At 38.0% G+C, this 20397-nt stretch overlaps 1 protein-coding gene across 2 annotated transcripts in view; it reads left to right on the top strand.

Annotated features, from left to right (window-relative positions):
* Nucleotides 1–12979, top strand: part of ssbp2a (single stranded DNA binding protein 2a) — a 51767-nt gene extending 38788 nt beyond the window's left edge. For both annotated transcript variants that reach the window (XM_056375359.1, XM_056375360.1), the window contains exons 5-17: nucleotides 4474–4563; nucleotides 6308–6367; nucleotides 6482–6548; nucleotides 7887–7957; nucleotides 8056–8123; nucleotides 8839–8887; nucleotides 8970–9005; nucleotides 9098–9152; nucleotides 9239–9309; nucleotides 9420–9498; nucleotides 9635–9663; nucleotides 9757–9855; nucleotides 10588–12979. In XM_056375359.1, coding sequence (XP_056231334.1) covers nucleotides 4474–4563; nucleotides 6308–6367; nucleotides 6482–6548; nucleotides 7887–7957; nucleotides 8056–8123; nucleotides 8839–8887; nucleotides 8970–9005; nucleotides 9098–9152; nucleotides 9239–9309; nucleotides 9420–9498; nucleotides 9635–9663; nucleotides 9757–9855; nucleotides 10588–10617 — 804 coding nt within the window. In that variant the 3' untranslated portion in view covers nucleotides 10618–12979. The remainder of the gene's footprint in view (nucleotides 1–4473; nucleotides 4564–6307; nucleotides 6368–6481; nucleotides 6549–7886; nucleotides 7958–8055; nucleotides 8124–8838; nucleotides 8888–8969; nucleotides 9006–9097; nucleotides 9153–9238; nucleotides 9310–9419; nucleotides 9499–9634; nucleotides 9664–9756; nucleotides 9856–10587) is intronic.
* Nucleotides 12980–20397: the final 7418 nt, after the last annotated feature.

The following is a 20397-nucleotide window of genomic DNA, read 5'->3' on the forward strand; positions in this document are numbered from 1 at the left end:
TACTGTAGCGTTCTCCTGGAGGGTGGTGGTTTGAATAATTTATGCAACAAATGAGTTTACCAGGAGATGCCCGTGTTCATCTGAGGACGTGCAGTGGCCGTTCCACTGCCTCAGGTTTCATCACAAACATCTTTTGGTTCCAAAGCCAGTAAGTACAGATGTAGGAATCCTAGTATACATTGCGACACAAAGAGCAAATCATTCAACAAGTGAGTGACTCGTGGAATCAAAAGGCTTAACGTAATGGTGTTGCTGAAAGGACAGACGGATGAATTAAATGTCTTGTTTTCCGATCAGGTCTTTTCTGGGATCTCGGTAAAGACAGCAGAGATGGAGAGGAACACAGAAGGTAGAGGGAGCAAAACTCTGAAATGAAATAGACAAAGAGAAAAGAGTTGAACTGGTATAAAGAGAGAGGTGAGAGGATTTTGAGGGGATTGGATGGGATTCATTACTCTCAATGATGTATTTTATTAGATGTAATACAGTACAACAACAACTTTGTTTACCAGTTGAGAAATGATGAATAATTTGTGAAATAATCTGGTTCTTACAATTTGTTCTCAACTCCATCGGGTCAAGCACAATGCATAGTAGCTGAACTCAACCAGTAATGTGCCAAGTCTCACTACACAAGTCATTGTTGACAGTTTCATTCACACCATGCATGACGTGCAGTACACCATGATACAATGTGCTAATGTGTAAAGCCAGTAGCTCAGTATCTCGTTGTTCCTCTCCCCCCGCCTTGTCAGAAAAGTGTAAACACTGGTCTGTGAGAAGTGTAAATGATAGACTCATTAACAGTGTGTAACACTGTGTGCTGTTCATGTTTACAAAGGTTAAGTGCTGGAATATGTTGAGCTTGGCTGTGAATCAGTATTTAAACAGAACTGGCTAACAGTCAAATTCAGAGTACATTAACTTCCTGGTCACTACACTGTTGTGGCTAATATGAGCTAATTGCACCACATTGATGCGGTTACATTGCATCAGGTGAAGCTCTGCAATCTCACTGTTAACACAATTATCAGCAACAAGGATTGACTGCATAGCTGCTGAATGGGGGTGGTACAGTAAAGGAATGAGTGCATCAGCATGTTTAGTTTAACTGTTATCAACAGTCCGAGTAAGTCGTTACCAATGGAATAAACATAAAATGTTGTTCAAGTCATTCTCTATAACCATCCACAAGCCAGCTGATAAAGGTAATTAGTGTAACTGGGAGAGTCGTGAGTATTTCTTGAATACTGAATTAACACCAACTGTCCCAGTCTGTAGAGATACCATGTCTTATGAGTATAAAAATCTTTAAGTCTCATCGACTGTTTGTCCCTACCACTGTGGATGACCGCTCATATTGCTATCATTCCCATTAGTCCAATTGGTCTGACTATAGAGTCTTTTCTTTGTTCTTGAGTGTAACACAGCTTTCAGGCCATGTGTGTTAATGTGTAGCTCAGCTAGAACAGTAATCTTTATTCTATTACAACATATATTCCTGTTTTAAGACGATACCAATATTCTATTTTAGAGGTACAGAAATCAAATAATGAAATGTTCTACATAAGCATATAACATGGACAAAAAAAATTCAGAATCCCAGAAATTAGTTTTTTAAATAAATGTGACATTGATGTGTTAAAAAAAGACCCCAGACTTTCACAGTTTGGCTACTTTGAGTGGCCGTGGAGCAAAAGAAGAAGTTAAACAACGTGGTTTATAGGGAAATCTGTGTTTCGAGAACGTTGAGGTGGATGGATGGGTCGTTGGACTTTAAAATGGAAGATCACTCTACATTTCTGGTGTGAACCAACAGCTGACATTGCATTTATTGCATTTATTATGATCACCAAGTCAACAAGGGTGCAGTACCCTTGCCAATGGTAATATTTTAGAACCACTGCATTGGCTGGATGAACTTTTGCACTTTTACGGTAGCCTTGCAACATTGTCAGACACACTTTGTGTTGTTTAAATCTTTATTCCAGTTCTTCTTTTTTCTTTTTTTCCCCTTTTTTTTTGCAGAGACAACGCCTGTTGCTAATTGAAAAAAAAATACTAAATGGACCAGAGTTAATCAAGAATTTTTGATAGATATTCAAGATAAATTTTCAAGATATTAGTATTACATTAGGACTGTAGTTACTTGAAACCGTGCAAACTTAAAAGAATAATTTGACATTCTGGGAAATGCGTAATTTTATTTATATAGCTCAGGTTCACAACTCACAAAGTTTCCTCAAGGGACTTTACAATCTGTACAGAATACAACAACCTCTTTGACCCTTAAGATGAGGAAACCCTTTAATGTGATGAAAAAAGGAAGAAACCTCAGGAACATCAACACAGGAGGGATCCTTCTTCCAGGGTGGACAGACATGCGATAGATGTTGTTCAACAACATGTAAATTAATGTACTTTACAGCTGCTGATAGGTGGAATTGGTTGTAGCTGTTTCCCTGTACAAAATTAAGGAAAACAGCTAATGATGAATCAGATCACAGAATAGTACTATAAATTTTACATAAGCATCATTATGCAAACCATGTGACTCCTCCAACTTAGAGGTGTCTTGAGAACAAACTGGACTTTTCTAATGCCATTTGAAACAATCTGATTTGTCATAATCAAGAGAAGCTGCCAGTACCAGAGGAGTTAGTGTTGTTGCCAGTGTTGTTTTTGTTTTCTGTATATGGAGCGTGTTGCTGGTTTTGGGGCAGGGAGATACCCTGGCGTGTTATGTTTATTTATTTTTTATTTTTTTCTTGTTGCTGTATTTGGAAAATGCTGCTTTGTCAGCAGGTCAGGTAGATTTTTTTTCCCTCCCCCAGTTCTCCTTTTCCAACACAAACAAACATTTAGAGCACTGACACACTCACTCCCACATGCACACACAGACACACACACACACACACACACACACACACACACACAGACAGACACACACACACACACACACATATACATATATATACATGCACTCATAATCTCGGCTTTGTCCTCTTTTCTCTTCTTGCCCTCCCTCTCTCTCTCTCTCTCTCTCTCTCTCTCTCTCTCTCTCTCTCTCTCTCTCTCTCTCTCTCTCTCTCTCTCTCTCTCTCTCTCTCTCTGTGCATGAAGGCAAACTCAGCAGACCTCCAGGCTGCCAGGGAGTAAAGGCATTCTGGGTAATCCAGGGTGTGAGAAGGAAAAGGGAAAGAAAGGGAGAAAACTCTCACTAAATCTTACACGGACGCACACACACACACACACACACACACAAACACACAACCAAATCCAGTCTCTCATCACTGAACCATGGAGATACAATATCCATCTGTGTCCATCTGTACATTCATCTGCTGAGACAAATACAGACTGTGTTTGCAGCAGAATATGGAGTCAAAAAGCTGCACAGCATTCTGTTCCCTGTTGCTGAAGATTTGCAATTGGGAGATATGAAGGAGTAAGGGTGGAGGGGGGGTTGAGGGAATAGCGAGGGTGGTGGGGTGGAGCAGAGGAGGATACAGGAGTGTCGTCAGTCCGCTTTTATCTCAGCTCTGATTAAACCTTGTTCCTGTCTGACCTAAAAAGTCAGCTGGCGGAAACTTCAGAGACTGTGGGTGAATTTCACTGGAGCTCTTTACACCCAGCCCGATGCCTTCAGAGAGGAAGAGAAAGCGAGACGAGAGATCAGAGAAATAGAACAGAGAGTGGGCAGATTCTGAAAAAATAAAAATAAAAAATACACACACAGACACAGGCAAGCTGGCTTTACATGCTCACTGCTCACACATTATCATATATATGGATATACACTCTCCCACACTGCATGTTGTCTGCTCTTTATTCCTAATGAGGATGAGGAAGAGGCCGGTGCTGGGTGGTAACTCCGGGTTAGTCCGGAGTACAATGCCACAGGAAGCAGACAGAGGCAGTGCTGAAATGTGTCAGCGCCGCCTGTCTGGGACAAGCACAACAAAAAACACAAGGTATAAAAATAAACCTGTGCCAGCATGGCAAGGCATCTGCTGAAACAGGAAATATCCCACTGAGGTAGAGACAGTAAGAGAGAGATGGGGAAAGACCCTTGGATTGTATTTTTTTGGTTTTTGTTGGTTTTTGTTTTAATGACTCTTGTATTGTTTCACTGGTGGCAAGTTCAATAGAGATTTTGTATTGTTGGTGTCAACAAAGCTACAGTGATGGGGGAAGTATTCATCTTTTAGTTAAGTAAAAAGTATCCATACCGCAGTATAGTAATATTTAATTACAATTAAAAGTCTCTTTTATTTTTGGATCATTATTACTTGTGCATTAACATCCAAGTATTATTGTACTGTTGATGTGCTTAACGTTTGTAATATGTTGGGTAGGTTCATCTGTAACAGTGTGTCAAAATTAAAGTGGCTTTTGTACTTTTAAAGTGAGTTTTGTAGACTAGATTGAGTTGAATCTCTTTTTGTGTGTGTGTGCGTTTGTTTCTCTCAGAGTGCTGCAGCAGCCCCCAGCCCAGTCCTTGGAAACCTTCCCCCAGGAGAGGGCATGCCAGTGGGACCAGTCCCTCCAGGATTCTTTCAGGTATACAGTCCACACACACACATACACATACACAAACACACACACACACACACACACACACACACACACACACACACACACACACACACACACACACACACAGAAAGTGTGAGAGCGAATTATTTGGGTCTTTAGACTTAGATTTAAGGGACACTGAGTAAATTACGGCCCATTGTTCATCCCAGGGAATCTGCCTTACGTTGAGCTGTGGTGTATTACTCCTTTTTTCAAATGTGAGTATTTAACTTGTGAAACTGTTCATCAAAACACTCTCTCACTCAAACTTACCAGTATACATGAGTGTACAGTACCTTTACATATGTGTACAATCTGTGTGTATCAGTGTGTAGGTGCACCACTGTGTGTTTCCCAAAACAGAGAGAGAGAGGTGTGACAGGAGAAAGAAATCTCTCGCAGACAAAAACACAGACATGCACCTTCGTCCCTGATCATCTCTGTTCTCCATCAGAAGGACTCTGCCGGGTGTACATTGATTATTAGTCAAACTCAGACGCTCACATCTGACATACAGATCAATAGCTTTCATAGGCTTTTCTCAGCTCTTTCAAAAAACTCAAAACCAGGCCTGAACAGCCTTTTCCGTCTCTGTCTGAAGATCAAGTGTTCTTTGAAGACAAGGTCTTGTCAAGACCAATTGGTTAAACAAATGCCACTTCTTCATTCAGGTTTCAGAAAATGAATTGCATATGGACCAGATGAGAGAAGGTTATAGCTGAATTTTGGAGAGAGATTGATAATGCATCCTGTGCTGGTAAATATATATATGCACAGGTTTTTACACAGCTAGCTTTAAACATGTTTCATTTATTGATTCATTGAGTCAATTTATGAATTTATTCACTGACTCACCTACTAATTTCTAAACTTTCTATGTTCAGTTGTTGCATGTATTTATTAATGTAAAAGCAAGGTTTTCAGTTATCATTATTATTAATTTCATAATTATTATTATAGCAATCAAATAGACCTAAAATAGTGTATCAGTTTTCCTTTAATGGATCCTCAGCACAGCTGGGAGATGGGACAGGAGGTGGGGGGTGGCTAAAGCGAAGACCCTGATCAAAACAAGTGGACCATTGCTCTCTAGTGGCTTGTTGAAGTATTGCCTCTCCAACACTGCAGACTGACTGTTCTCACCACAGCGCATTAGTTCAGCAGACATAGCGACAGTATTGCTACTGTCTGTGGCGAGGACAAGTGAAAACCCACTCACAGCTGCAAAAGAGCTTCTCGCACATGCTGCCAAATTCCACAAAGTTAACACATACACTGGCATCATTATTAAAAAACCTCATCCTTTATTCCCTCATTCTTTTTCCATAAATGCAATCCAATGAAAATGCGGTCGACTTCCCCTCTCTGCTGTCATGGAATTGTTGTTAAAGGAAAATGAGCCCAAAACTCACCAGAAGACATACGCAGTAGTTCTGGTTGGTTTCCTGTTTTGGAGAGTGAAAAAAAAAAAAATTCCCATAGTGCTCCATGGTGCAGTTTGTACACTACTTTTGTTTCTGGGAAAGAGTTTATGAAAGAAGGACTGGCATGGTGACCCATGACATTATGTTTTTTTCAGGATTTTTGGTTGATTTTTCTTTCAGTTTAATAAAATTTTGATGAAAATACAGAAGTACTAGGTTTTAATATGTGCACGTGATAGATTGTGTGTGTAGTATGTATAACCCTGAGCGATTCGACATACATTTATGGTGTTTGTTTTTTTTAGCCATTTATGTCACCTCGATACCCCGGAGGACCCAGACCACCCCTCAGATTACCCAACCAGGTAAGAGCCATGCTGACTCCTGCAGGCAGCAAACAGAACTGTCGACAGTAAAAATGGACAGTATATGTGTGACGGTGATGACAATGTTGGTGATGGATCCTCTTTCCTCTGTAGGGACTTGGAGGAGTCCCAGGTAGCCAGCCTATGTTACCAAGTGGAATGGACCCCACAAGACAGCAAGGTAGACATAGAAATTCTGGTATACACAAACACGAACACACTGCACCTAGTTTATTAAAGACTAACTAGCATTTCCAAATACATCTTTTAAACCAAAAGGTATTTTCTCTGGAGCCACAGCCTGATAGAGCTTTTACCAAAGAACTGACATCTCAAAACTATTAACTAGCTAGCAATAAAGGCTGTAAAGCTGCTCTTAGGCATAGCAGTGCTTTGACCTAAATGCTAATTTCAGCATGTTAATATGCTAACATGCGCACAGTGATGATGCTGATCTTTAACATCTTTTTATTTTTCACCACCTTATTTTGATGTCGTAGCATGCAAACTTTTGCTAATTAGCACAGAACTCAAAGTACAGCTACTACCAGGAATGTCTTTAGTTTTGCAAGTATTTGGTCATAATTAAAATTTTGACCTGATGGTGACGCTATACGAAAGGTTGTGGAATCACCAAACTTATTACATGTCATCTTGTGTAAACATGTCTTCCATGTCTGTACCAAAATTTGTGCCCATTATTCTTGTAGATGTTGAAATATTTCACTCAAAATCACAAATGTCACTATCATGGGTGCACTAGAGGAAAAGTCATGAGGATTCATCCTCTGGGGACCATAATATCTACCAAATTTCATTGCAGGCAATCCAACTCACTAGTCACTAGCATGGTAAAAAACACAGTAAAGAGCCACAGTGATGCACTGGCTGATGTTTTTCTTCATTAAAATGAGCATGGTTGCCGTCATTTATTATAAAACAACTGCTATTCATGGGGATCACAGAGCATGCTCTGGGAAAAGGTTTTATACACTTTTGCTATTTTTGATGAGATCAGATGAATGAAATAGACCTGCCCATTCATTGTAATGAAGGTACAACAGTATGTCATCTTTATGTGTTTTCAATAGTTAGTTTTGTGTGGTAATCTAGCAGGAAGACTTCATTGACGTCACATAAAAATATCTCTTCATATCCTTTAACTAAATCCCAATTTACACAAACTACTCATTCCTCTAGACAACACATAAATTATGCATATGTTATAGACTCTGGCTGTTCAGTTACTGTTTGGCTCAACACTAGAATGAGAAAATTGTGTGATTATAGCAGCTGTAAATGTTAGTGGTTTGTGCCAGACGCACAGGTCTCATCATCTCAAAAATACATGCCATTCTTGGGATTTGAAATACTACAGTGTCCAGATAAAAACGTGTCAAAAGGAACATACACCTAAAATGGCCATGAAAAGTCCCAGAGTCTGACAAGTCCTGAATCCTGAATACACTGTTCGGAAAAATAATATTGGTCGTAGTTTGACTGTTTTTCTGTTTTTCAGGACATCCAAATATGGGAGGACCGATGCAGCGGATGACTCCACCCAGAGGCATGGTACCGCTGGGGCCCCAGGTATGGAACTAGATGAATTGCAGGGATATTTACAAAAATTGGTTCCAATCATTACTCTCTTATAAACACAACTAAAGGCACGTTTGTGTTTTTTTAAGAACTACGGAGGTGGAATGAGACCACCACTGAATGCCCTGGTTGGTCCTGGGATGCCTGGCATGAATATGTAAGTGGTATCTACACTAACCTTTGTCACTTTTGGGGAAATTACACAGATTTACCCTAACCATTGACCCAAAAATCTGGCTTTCTCCAATAGGGACACAGCTTTTGTCCCCAGTCGGACAAGCTGTCCCCATTTAACAGGTCTTTCATCTGAAATTTGTCCTCAAAAGTTACCTAAGTCTGAGCCACACACAGAGAGAGAGTGAGAGAGTGTGAGAGAGAGAGAGAGAGCCAGAGAGGGAGAGAGAGAGAGAGAGAGAGAGAGGCATACAAAGTGGTTACTTGTGTACATAAGTTAAAAAGAAAAGAAATCCACTTTCTCACCTCTCTCACATTTCTGTCACTCAGAAAGACAACTTAAACCCCAAACATCCTTAATCTGTCAGCTCAGTAGATACAGTACAATTTCCTTTATGTAGCTTTTAATTACAACTTTACAATATGTTTTTAGTACTTAGGGGTTCGGAAGTGGAGCTTAAGCTGTCCTATATTTCGTCTTATATTGTATGTTTTTTTTGTTGTTGTTGTTCCCATCACCTCTCTCTGGCAAAGGGAGACTTTGTTGTTGCCAACACTGCCCAAATGAATTGGAAACAAAGAAGCTTGCCAAAAGAAGAAAACTAAAGTGTGTGTGTGTGTGTGTGTGTGTGTGTGTGTGTGTGTGTGTGTGTGTGTGTGTGTGTGTGTGTGTGTGTGTGTGTGTGTGTGTGTTCCAGGGGACCTGGTGGGGGTAGACCCTGGCCAAATCCTCCAAACTCCAATTCAGTAAGTGCTCTAACAACGAAACCCAACAGACAGTTTAACAGTTATTTCATTTCTTTCATGATTTCCTTCTGTATTTTTGTAGACCCCTTACTCTTCTGCATCTCCAGGAAGTTATGTGGTATGTACTTTATGTTTGAGTTTAAACAGTTGCTCTATAGGCTGTTTTTCATTAGTTCATGAATGAATCTTATGGAAACTGAAACATTTCAGGGACCTCCAGGAGGCGGAGGGCCACCTGGGACCCCAATAATGCCAAGTCCAGCAGGTAAGCTCTGTGTATGCATCTGTATGTAAGTATATACATTTGTTTTGCTCTTTATCCTCTTATTGTTTCTCCATTTGTTATGTCAGATTCAACCAACTCCGGCGACAACATGTACACGATGATAAACACAGTCCCTCCAGGTGGAAGCCGACCAAATGTGAGACTTTTTCCCTCCATTTAATGTCAAATATGAGTGCTGTTTTTATTTATTTGTTATTTTGTTGATAGTAAATTTTGTATATCACTGTCACTTCTGTATGTTCTCAGTTCCCTATGGGTGCGGGCGGCGATGGTCCATTAGGGGGAATGGCTGGAATGGAGCCCCATCACATGAATGGATCATTAGGTACAGGAACATGTTGCTTGTAGGTGCTGCGTTGACAAAAATCTCTGGTTATGTTTTTTCCCTAATTGATGCAAAATAAACAATCATATGATGATGGTGATTTGCGTGTTTTTCACGTTTGGGTTCCCTCTCTCAGGATCAGGTGATATGGACAGTCTCCCTAAGGTAAGAGACGCCATTTATTTACTTTGAACCTGCAGTTTGTGCCTGATGGTTTGCGGCTTACCATTAAGCTGTGTTTTATTTACCTTTGTGCAGAACTCTCCTGGTAACCTAAGTATGAGTAACCAGCCGGGAACCCCCAGGGAGGATGGAGAGATGGGAGGAAACTTCCTTAACCCTTTTCAGAATGAAAGTGTAAGTTGGTTGACAGCTACTGTATGGGCTGATTTGAAGGAGTGGTTTGACATTCTGGGAAATGCACAATGAGAAGATACCACTCATAAATCTATATGTTAAATATGAAGCTACAGCCAGCAGCCAATTAGCTTAGCTTAGCATAAACACTGGAAACCAACAATTTAAAAGACATTATTAGCACGTCTTCATTTGACTAAACATTATATCATTTGTTTAATGATGATTAAACATAAGTTTAAACAACAAGCCATGGTTTCACAGGCATTTTGTCCAAATCTCTTGGATGAGAGCAGTGACTTTCAAGTGGTTGCTTGGCAACCACACTATGATAACAACACTTTTAGGTTTACTATACTTAACTATACTTTAGACCTTTACAGGTGCTGCTAGTGGATTTTGTTTCTGTTTCCAGTCTTGATACTAAGCTAAACTAAGCAGCTGTTAGCTGTACCTTCATATTTGATGTACAGACGTGTGAGTTGTATCTTCTCATCTTATTCTTGACAAGAAATAAATAAAAAAAGTTCCCGAAAATGTTGAATTATACCTTCAACATATAAGAGAGTTTCAGGTGCCCACTTTGATGGAAATTATTTGACTTAATCCATTGCAATTTGAAGAGATTTCTAATTCAGGATGTTAGTGTACAATCAGTGTTAACTAGAAAACTGGTTTTGTCACTCTCTCCCATATATTGACAATTTATTTCTCCCCATTCAATTTCTGCAGTATTCTCCAAACATGACGATGAGCGTGTGAAGGCTTGGGAAGCGGGTTGGTCAGTCGCTCAGTAAACTGGTGTGGATTGGTGAAAAAGCAGAGAGACTGGGTGTGATGTCATCTAGGCCAGTGACTTCCTCCACCACCACCTACCTAGTCAGGACAGTAGCCCACGGTCTGTCCTTCTACCCCCCCCCCCCCCCCCCCCACCTCCCCTCTCCCACCCCTCCATGGTTTCTGTCCACGTCTCTTCTCTCCTGTTTCTTCTCCCGTTCTAAGTGGTGACTCTGCTACATTCATCAGTTCTTCCTCTGCAACTATGAGACTGTACAAAGGAACCAAATTGAAAAAACCTGGAGGAGAACTCTTTGTATATTTGCATACGGTGTGTATGAGACGTGCACACACTGCAGTCACAGACAGATGTTTCTGCCTTTTGCATCATGTCACGGAGTTCTTGCCCAAATACAAAAGGCCAGTATCCTATTTATCCTAAAGTTTAAATTTCCAAGAATTTAAAGAGATATAGACACTTTTTGATTGATGGTAAAAAAAAAATTTTATCCAGCTGACTGTCACATGGAACATCTTTTGTCTTTACCTGACAAATTACTTTGTCCATTAGTGGAAGAGAATTTGAGAGACATCATAATCATATTACCACGAGGTTTTAATTGAAGCTTCTGCAAATATTTGTAAAGTCTTTTCAACTCTTGTTGTTGTCTAAATCTTTATGACCACTTACATTGTGTTTTATGTTTTATACTATGGGTCTAAGAAGTTTTTTTTTAATTTCCATCACAATCTCAGTCAGAAATGTGGAAAATGTAAAATCTCTCACTCTGCCTCACCTCTATTACATTTGCAAGGCCTGAAGAGGCATATGAAGTGCAGATCAAAATCAGTTCTTTGTTCAGACTTTAATAAGAATTTAAAGAAAGGCTTCAGCACGTTGAATGGTTATTAGGAAAAAATAGCTTTGTTAAAGGCTTAAAGTGACACTACGTAACTTTTGAACAGTAGCCACTATTGCCACAAGTGACAATTACAGGATAATGATAAATGATAATGATAATGCTTAAGCATAGTGAAACCAGAAAAGGAAGTCTGTGAAGTGGCTTGGTAATGTCCATTATAGAGCAGATAAAGTTTGTAACACTAGCTAACATTTAGCAACCAAAAGTTACTGGTCATACCAGACCAAGTTAGGCTGTAGACACAAAAACCCTGAGTGTATTGAATTGAGCAATGGTGTATTTTATTATTTATGAATTCAACTTTCCATTTGTAAGCCAAAGAATTTGTTGTTTCTTCTTTCAAAAGTTACATAGTCTCCCTTTAAGTCAAATGAGATCAGTCCTTAACTGTAATTTAATTGGGGATAGCAGTGAGGATAACACTGGAGAAGATTGTTTGCACAAAGGTTAATACCTAATAGCACTGGACAGACTGAAAGTCTGCCCATTTTTTTTTGTTTTTTACGAGTAAGTGATCCTTCTGCATTCAGCAGGCCTTTGTTGCAATTCAGACTGTAGTGGTAAACCAAGAGTCCATTGAAAGATTTTACATTCTGTTGACTGCCCAACCACAGGACAAAGTTTAAGTTGGGGACAGCAAAACATAATTGATTTTTCTTATGTAAAGATTTTTTCTAACAAGGGGGAAAACCTGTGGTCATATTGTTTGTTTTTTTTGTTTGCTGAGGCCTCTCTCAACTCTAGTTGTTTAAACCTTGATGCAAATGATTTATCAGGTTACGTCACAGTTTACTTAACATAAAATGTTAAAATGAGAGAGAAATCAAAGACAAATTAATGGTGGTAAACGGTGAGACACAAACTTGTCACTTTGGTCACTCATACTTAATAGTCCTTGGATAAACTGTGATCTCAGTGTGATATGAAAGGTTGGTTGGTACAGAAAGCTAAGATAAGCTTGTTTTTAATCAATGTTTTCAACTTTTTTCACTGCCCAAGATGTATTATCATCATGTATAAAAGATCAACATGCCTGTGAACATTCTCCTTTCCCCTCCCTTACTGCAAAGTGTACAGCTCACAAATGTAGCTCCTCTGTCTTGTATGTGTATTTGATATTATTGTTATTATTTAAAGAAAAATCTGGAATTATCGCAAAAGGGAGCGATGGACTGATGACGCACCATCACAACTGAACAGAGATTTTTATTTTGTGTGGTTTTTTTTTTAGATTGAAGCCATGAGTGGGAGTACAAGAAGATGCATTTGTACATCGGATCATGTTTTCTGTTTTCTGGCAGTATGTGGGACTCCATTTGTGATGTGTTAATTTTCTCTTTTTTATTCTTGTATTATGTTTTTGTAAATACAGAGAAGTATTTCATGAGTTTTGAATATGCTGGTATAAAGCTTCTCTTCCCTTAGTCAAAGTGTCAACTCTTTTCATTTGCGAGTATATGGACATGAACGCAGTCACTTGAAGGTGTATTTCAGTGTGTTTGTAGATAGAGTTATGTTACCACGAACCATAGCTCTAGGGAAGCTAGATAACTTCCAGGTATGAGCGTTGTTCCTGCCTGTACAAATAAAGTTGTTCTGAAAGAGGAGGAGGGACATAGTGAACAAGCATTAAAGGAATAGTTTATGAAGATTGATACCACTTTCTCATCTGTACATTAAACTAACATTACAGATTTTGCAGTTGCATTTTTAGCTATAGCTTCATATTTAGTGTACAGACATGGAAGTGCAAGGTTTTAATCTGAGAGCCAACCACTGTACTGTAGTGGCCACATTTTTATACCCAGCAGCAGACACCTTCTTATATGAGTCGGAGAGTTCAAAAGAAAAGACTTTAATAAACAGCATAGTCACTGCAGTTCTATTTACATATTTACTCACTTTCTCTAAACTGCATTCATGTCAATGCTGCATGTAGGTTATATAACATATGTACACTTCAGATTATGATCTTTGCATATTGCATGAGTGTATCTCTCTTTCCCTCTCGACCCTCAAACACACAGCACAAACACAGAGAGAGTGGAGACCACAATCACCCACAGAAAGAATAATTCATCTTGCGTAACAGAACAGGACAGCGGGGAGGGAATGTGAGTGAGCCTCTGGCAGAACCACAAAGACCACAGCATTTCTCTTGTGTAACACTGTGATATAGCATCAAAAAAGTGTCTTTCTTACACACAAACACATGCAATAAACATTTAGCACATTTGAAATATTCATCCCTATATTCTGCATAAGAAATGCAGATAGAGGAGAAACTTGGAAATATAGTCTTTCTCTCACCCCACCCCCCATATTAGTGTAACATCCCCTCTGCTCGTCTGCTAGCCAGCATTCCTGCAGGAGTACAGTTGTTCTGTTTTTGCTGTGGTATTCAACTGGCTATCATTTGACCTTTAATCATGTCTGTTCACTTTTGTCTAGCTTTGCTGGCTCTCTCCTCTCTGACTGCTGCGTCTGATCCAGGCTGTGAAGAGCTGATTAAACCTCTGGATGATCAAAAGCAGGTACGTTGTCCTCAGGATTTACATTGACTGTTAAGTAGAATCGAGTTTTCTTTGTTCTACATGATTTAACCTTACATAACTACAACCTCTATTTTTACTGAGGTGTATTCATGTTGTGGAGTGTTCTCAAATTCCACCATCTGGGGTTTGAGAGCCACAAGTATCTGCCATATAGAAGAACAAAAATAAGTAAACATGAGGGCAATGAAGAGGATAATGTGAAATATGGAGTATAGGTGCACTGAAGAGGTCACTGTTCACCAGCCAACTCTGATGTCTCACATGTTGGACTGTTTGAACACAAGACAAGTTAAAATTCAGCAGTCTAAATGTTCACTGTGATAGATTTCCTATCAGGTCAATTTGTCATACTTGAATAAATGGTCATCGATAATGTGACAATAATGTTCAATAATGTTTGAAGGTTGGAATTTTTTTTTTTGTATTTTACATCTCTCAAAGTTGCGTCTCAAAGGAACGCTGTAAATGTATGGGAGTTGAAACTGTGCTACAAAAATCTGTTTACCTAGAGCTTTTATTTGAGTAAAAATTTGTTAGAAATATGGGTTTCAATTTTGCACATCTATTTCTAGCTCTTTGGAAAATGGATATTCCATTCTGGAATATCAGACAATGCAAACTCTCTGAGGGAACTTAAAACTGTCAACAGCTCCTGGATTAAACTCTCACCCACCCCTGACAATGATGTTATGACCCTGAGCTGGGGAGACAGAGTGTAAGCATTAATCTTCTGAAAATGAATTTTTTTTGATACATTTAAGATCCAGTGCATTAAGTAAGAGGTGAGATTTAATACAGTTCTCATGTGTTTGTTTTGTTTACTTCTCTTTTCAAGTGATGGGAAATGTCATTATGGAAGTGTTAATTTCACCTTCTCAGTAAACTCGATCAATGTGACATGTAAGTACATTATGGTACATATCATTATCTGTGCTTTTCACAGTTACTAAACTTCTGTTTGTATCCAATAGTTAGCTTTAACTCCTCTTCTCATGCTCATGCTGGGAATTACATGGTGACCTGCCCTGAGTGCATCCTCTGGACAGACACCTCAGTGACAATGGGGAATGGGGAAACCAGAAAAGGGAGAAACCTTTACCTCTTCAGTGAGTTCACAGTTGTCTCTACACTCGTTAAAAAATCCCAAAATTCAGAGCTTTAGCACTTAATTATGTTTTGACTAGTTCCTTGAGATAATTTATTAGCTTCTCCCTGCCCTGCAGCAAAGTCTGGGAAACTGGATGTCTCTTATCTGGATGTTTTCAAGAAACAGGCTGCATGCCTCAACTTCCAACCAGACATCTTCTCTGTGGACAACGCAGGTGAGATGCTGCGATCTCTCTGTATATCTTGACCACTACACACTCAGCAGTAATCAGTATGGGTAAATTATTGAGGCACTTATCAACTTCATTTCCCACCTCTATTTCAGACCTGTGCCCTGATGAGAAGGAACCTACCACAGATGTAATGGAAGACGAATAATAGAGAAAACGCATATTGTCACCTATCGTAAACCTCAAATCTACCCTGAGACTGCATGAGTTCAATTTGTATTCAAGTACATTCTCTTAGATGTGCCCAAACTCCCAGTACCACTTGTATGTATCACTGATGTCTTAATAAAATTGAAGAAAACAAATTTTCCATCCTGCAGGTGTTTTATAGTAGTGTACCTTTTTTTTTTTTTTTAAAGTATATTTTTTTGGGCTTTTTATGATAGTATAGTGGAGAGAGACAGGAAACGGAGAGGCAGAGAGGGGGAATGACATGCAGCGAAGGGCCGTCCGATGCAGGATTCGAACCGGGGCCAACTGCAGCGAGGACTGTAGCCTCTACACATGGGGAGCCTGCTTAGACCACTACGCCACACGACGCCCTGTAGTGTACCTTTTGTTGTATTAAACGGACTGATTTCGCATGTCACTGTTCATAAATTATGATGTAAAAAGTTTTTTTTTTTTCAACAAAAGGAGGGACTGTGTTATTGCATGCTTTTGTTTTGTATTAAAGACAATCTATATGTTCTTTCTGGCTCTGACTATGATGCACTGCAACTTAAAAAAACACATGCAGGCACAGAAACGTGCTGCAAATTCAGTCCTACAACACAACAGATGTGTTTCCAGTGGACACAGGCGTGGGAGCGGGGGTAATGCTAACCGCTGTAGTCCGGGTTCAAGTCCAACCCATGGCCCTTTGTGCCATATCATCCTCTCCCTCTCTCTCGCTCTCTCTCTCTCTCTCTTAAAAAGAAAGAAATGATGAACCTGGCTGGGACACACTTGTTATTCAATGCTTTCAACTTCAAAAGGGTTAGCCAGGTTCATCACTTTTTAGTGTCTCCTGGAAACACTTCTGTTGTGTTCTATGAATTTGTCGCACGTGTTATCAAATTGATGAAGATGTATGGAGGTAGATTTGTTTCAATATTATTTGTGTGAGCAGATCAACAATATGTGCATATGTGTGATCTGGAAATATAGAACACCTTCCACAAATACAGAAAATAAATTTGCAAATTCACATAAATATCTTACAAATATAAAACGGATTTGCAAATATACAAATAAATTCCACAATTAAAAAAAATATCTGTGAATACATTATATAAATTTACAAATAAATTAATTGCATTTGTGAATATCTTCCTAACATTTACACCTTTCAAACAGAAACTCTAATACCATACTTATGAATTCAACTTTCCATTTGTAAGCCAAAGAATTGGTTGTTTCTTCTTTCAAAAGTTACATAGTCTCCCTTCAAGTCAAATGAGATCAGTCCTTAACTTTAATCTAATTGGAGATAGCAGTGATGATAATACCGGGGAAGATTGTTTGCACAAAGGTTAATACCTAATAGGACTGCACAGACTGAAAGTCTGCCCCTTTTTTATGAGTAAGTGATCCTTCTGCATTCAGCAGGCCTTTGTTGCAATTCAGACTGTAGTGGTAAACCAAGAGTCCATTCTGCTGACTGCACAACAACTGTGAATGCATTCAATAAATTTGCAAATAAATTAAATGTATATCTTCCTAACTTATACAGCTTTCAAACAGAAACTCTAATACCTTACTATATATACTATGACATGTTATGCCTTACTATACTATAGTATTTTATGACTTACTATACTATGATGTTTTTATGGGGTAGCACAGTAGTAGAGTGATTAGAACTGTTGCCTCACAGTGAGAAGGTTCTGGGTTTGAACCCTAAGCCATTCTGTGTGGAGTTTGCATGTTCTTTTTATGCCTTGCTATACTGTGACTTTTTATGCGTTTTTATACTATGACTTTATGCCATTTTTCTTTTTGAAGATTTTTGACAGTTTCGAGGTCATTGCTAGCCTCTTCTAAAGTTAAGTGCATTAGAGTTTTACTTCGCATTAACCCTAACCCGACCTGCCCACAACCACCTACAGAGAAGCCTACAACAAATCAAGAGTGCCCAAGACAGACAGTCTACTGGCAGTCTCCACCAAGGCTGAACCGCTGAGACACCAGCAGAATCTTTCCCCATGATAATGGGACACGGCCTCCAGGAAAATCCACCAAGATCCCGTGTCTCCAGGGTTACCACAGCAACCTCAGCCACCTGGGTTCCAGCCAAGGGTCTCCTTCAACAGCGTAGCTCACAGTTGGCCGGTCTTAGCATTATGCTTATCAAATATCATTAATAGATGTAGTGATCATTAGTGCCAGTGCCAGTTCATCACAACATTCATTTCATTATTAATTCCATCTTGATAATTATTATATTTTGCATTTGCTCTGTAGATAGTAGTTTAGTTAATAAACTTCTTTATTTACACTCAGTCGTTGTCCTGTTGTGTTCTTCTGAAGTAGAGACTGGAAATCCATTGAATTGAGGCTTCTGATGTGAGATTGATCAGATTAATTAATAAAATAATTAAATGTTTTCCCCCCCTAAGGACTGGTGCCCCCTATTCAACAAAAGCAAATTCTAACTTGTGGTGCTCACACTGCAACATTTTATGCCTACTATGACTTTTTTATGCCTTACAATACAATGACTTTTTTATGCCTTTATTTAGTATGATGTTGTCATGACTTTCTATGCTATGGCTTTTTTTATGGAGCGGCAAAGCGAAGCAGTGGTTAGAACTGTCGCCCCACAGAGAAAAGTTTATCTTCTTCCCTCTCTGTGTGGAGTTTGTATGTTCTTGCTCTGCCTGCATGGGTCCTCCCCAGTTACTCTGGCTTCCTGCCGGAATCCAAAGACATGCATATTAGGTTAATTGGTGACTTTTTAAACCTTACTTACCTGATGGCTTCCAGCTCCACCCAACCAGGAACCTGCATAAACACGGAACACAACACAACAGTCACACGCACACACAAGCCCTGGTATAGGCCCCAGGGCCGTGACAATAGTAAGACTAACAAAAAGGCATAGTATAGTATGGCATAAAAAATCATAGTATAGTGAGTCAGAAAGTCATAATAGAGTAAGGAATAAATTGTCATAGTATAGTAAAGCATAAAAAATTATATATAGTAAGGAATAAAAAAAGTCATAAAAATTATATAGTATAGTAAGGCTTAAAAAACATCATTGTATAGTAAGGTGAAAAAAAATTAATAAAAACAACATTGTATAGTAAGGCTTAAAAAACGTCATTGTATAGGAAATAGGCTTAAATGACGTCATGGTATAGTGAATGTCATAAAAACGTCATACAAATGACGATAATAAGGCATAAAAAATGTCATTCTACAGTATGGCATAAAAATGTCAAAAAACATCATATAATAGTAAGGCATAAAAGATATCATCAAATCTCCATACTAAAGTAAGGCAAAAAAAAAATCAAAAAACGTCAGTATATTAAGGTATAAAAACATCATGAAAATGACATTGTATAGTAAGGGGTAAAAGATGTCATCAAAACATCATAGAATGCTGAAACATGAAAAAGTGTCATAGTATAATGAGGCATAAAACACGTCATAAAAACAACATGGTATAGTAAGGTTTAAAAAAAACGTCAAAAACACGAAACAGTATCGTTAGGCATGAAAAGCATGATAGTATACTAAGGCATAAAAAATCTCATAAAAACAACATAGTATAGTAAGGCATAAAACAAACGTCATAAAAACAACATTGTGTAGTAAGGTGTAAAAAAACGTCATAGTATAGTAAATGTCATAAAAACGTCATAAAAATGACCTAAAGAAAAATGTCATTCTACAGTATATCATAAAAATTACAAAAAACATCATAGTATAGTAAGGCAAAAAAACGTCATAATATAGTAAGGTATAAAAATGTCAAAAAGCGTCATAGTACAGTGAGGCAAAAAAAAAAAGTCATAAAAATGACATAAAAACCACATAGTATAATAAGGCATAGAAAATTTCATTCTACAGTATGGAATAATAATGTAAAAAAACATAATAGTATAGTAAGGAATAAAAAAAATCATGAAAATGAAATAGTATAGTGAGGCATAAAAAAACATCATAAAAATGACATAGAAACGACATAGTATAATAAGGCATAGAAAATGTCATTCTACAGTATGGAATAAAAATTTAAAAAAAACATCATAGGAATAAATAAAAAAATCATAAAAATGAAATAGTATAGTAAGGCAAAAAAATGTCATTGTATAGTAAGGTGAAAAAAAAATCATAAAAAAAACATTGTATACTGAGGCTTAAATAATGCCATAGTATAGTAAATGTCATAAAAACGTCATAAAAATGACCTAAAAGCGACATAGTATAATGAGGCATAAAAAATGTCATTCTACAGTATGGCATAAAAATGTCAAAAAACATCATAGTATAGTAAGGCAAAAAACGTCATAGTATAGTAAGGAATAAAAAAACGTCATAAAATGATATAGTATAGTAAGGCTTAAAAAATGTCATAGCATAGTAAACATCATAAAAACATCATAAAAATGACAGTATACTGAGGCATAAAAAACATCATAGTATAGTAAGGCAAAAAACCGTCAGAGTATAGTAAGACATAAAAAAGTCATAAAAACGACATGGAATAGTAAGGCTTAAAAAACGCAATAGTGAATGTCATAAAAACGTCATAGTATAGTAAGGAATGAAAAAGAGTCATAAAAATGATGTAGTATAGTAAGGCATAAAAAATGTCATTCTACAGTATATCATAAAAATTACAAAAAACATGATAGTATAGTAAGGCAAAAAAAACGTCATAATATAGTAAGGTATAAAAATGTAAAAAAACATCATAGTATAGTGAGGCATAAAAAAATGTCATAAAAATGACAT

The sequence above is a fragment of the Seriola aureovittata genome, chromosome 5 (genome assembly GCF_021018895.1).
Source record: "Seriola aureovittata isolate HTS-2021-v1 ecotype China chromosome 5, ASM2101889v1, whole genome shotgun sequence".
Classification (NCBI taxonomy): Eukaryota; Metazoa; Chordata; class Actinopteri; order Carangiformes; family Carangidae; genus Seriola; species Seriola aureovittata.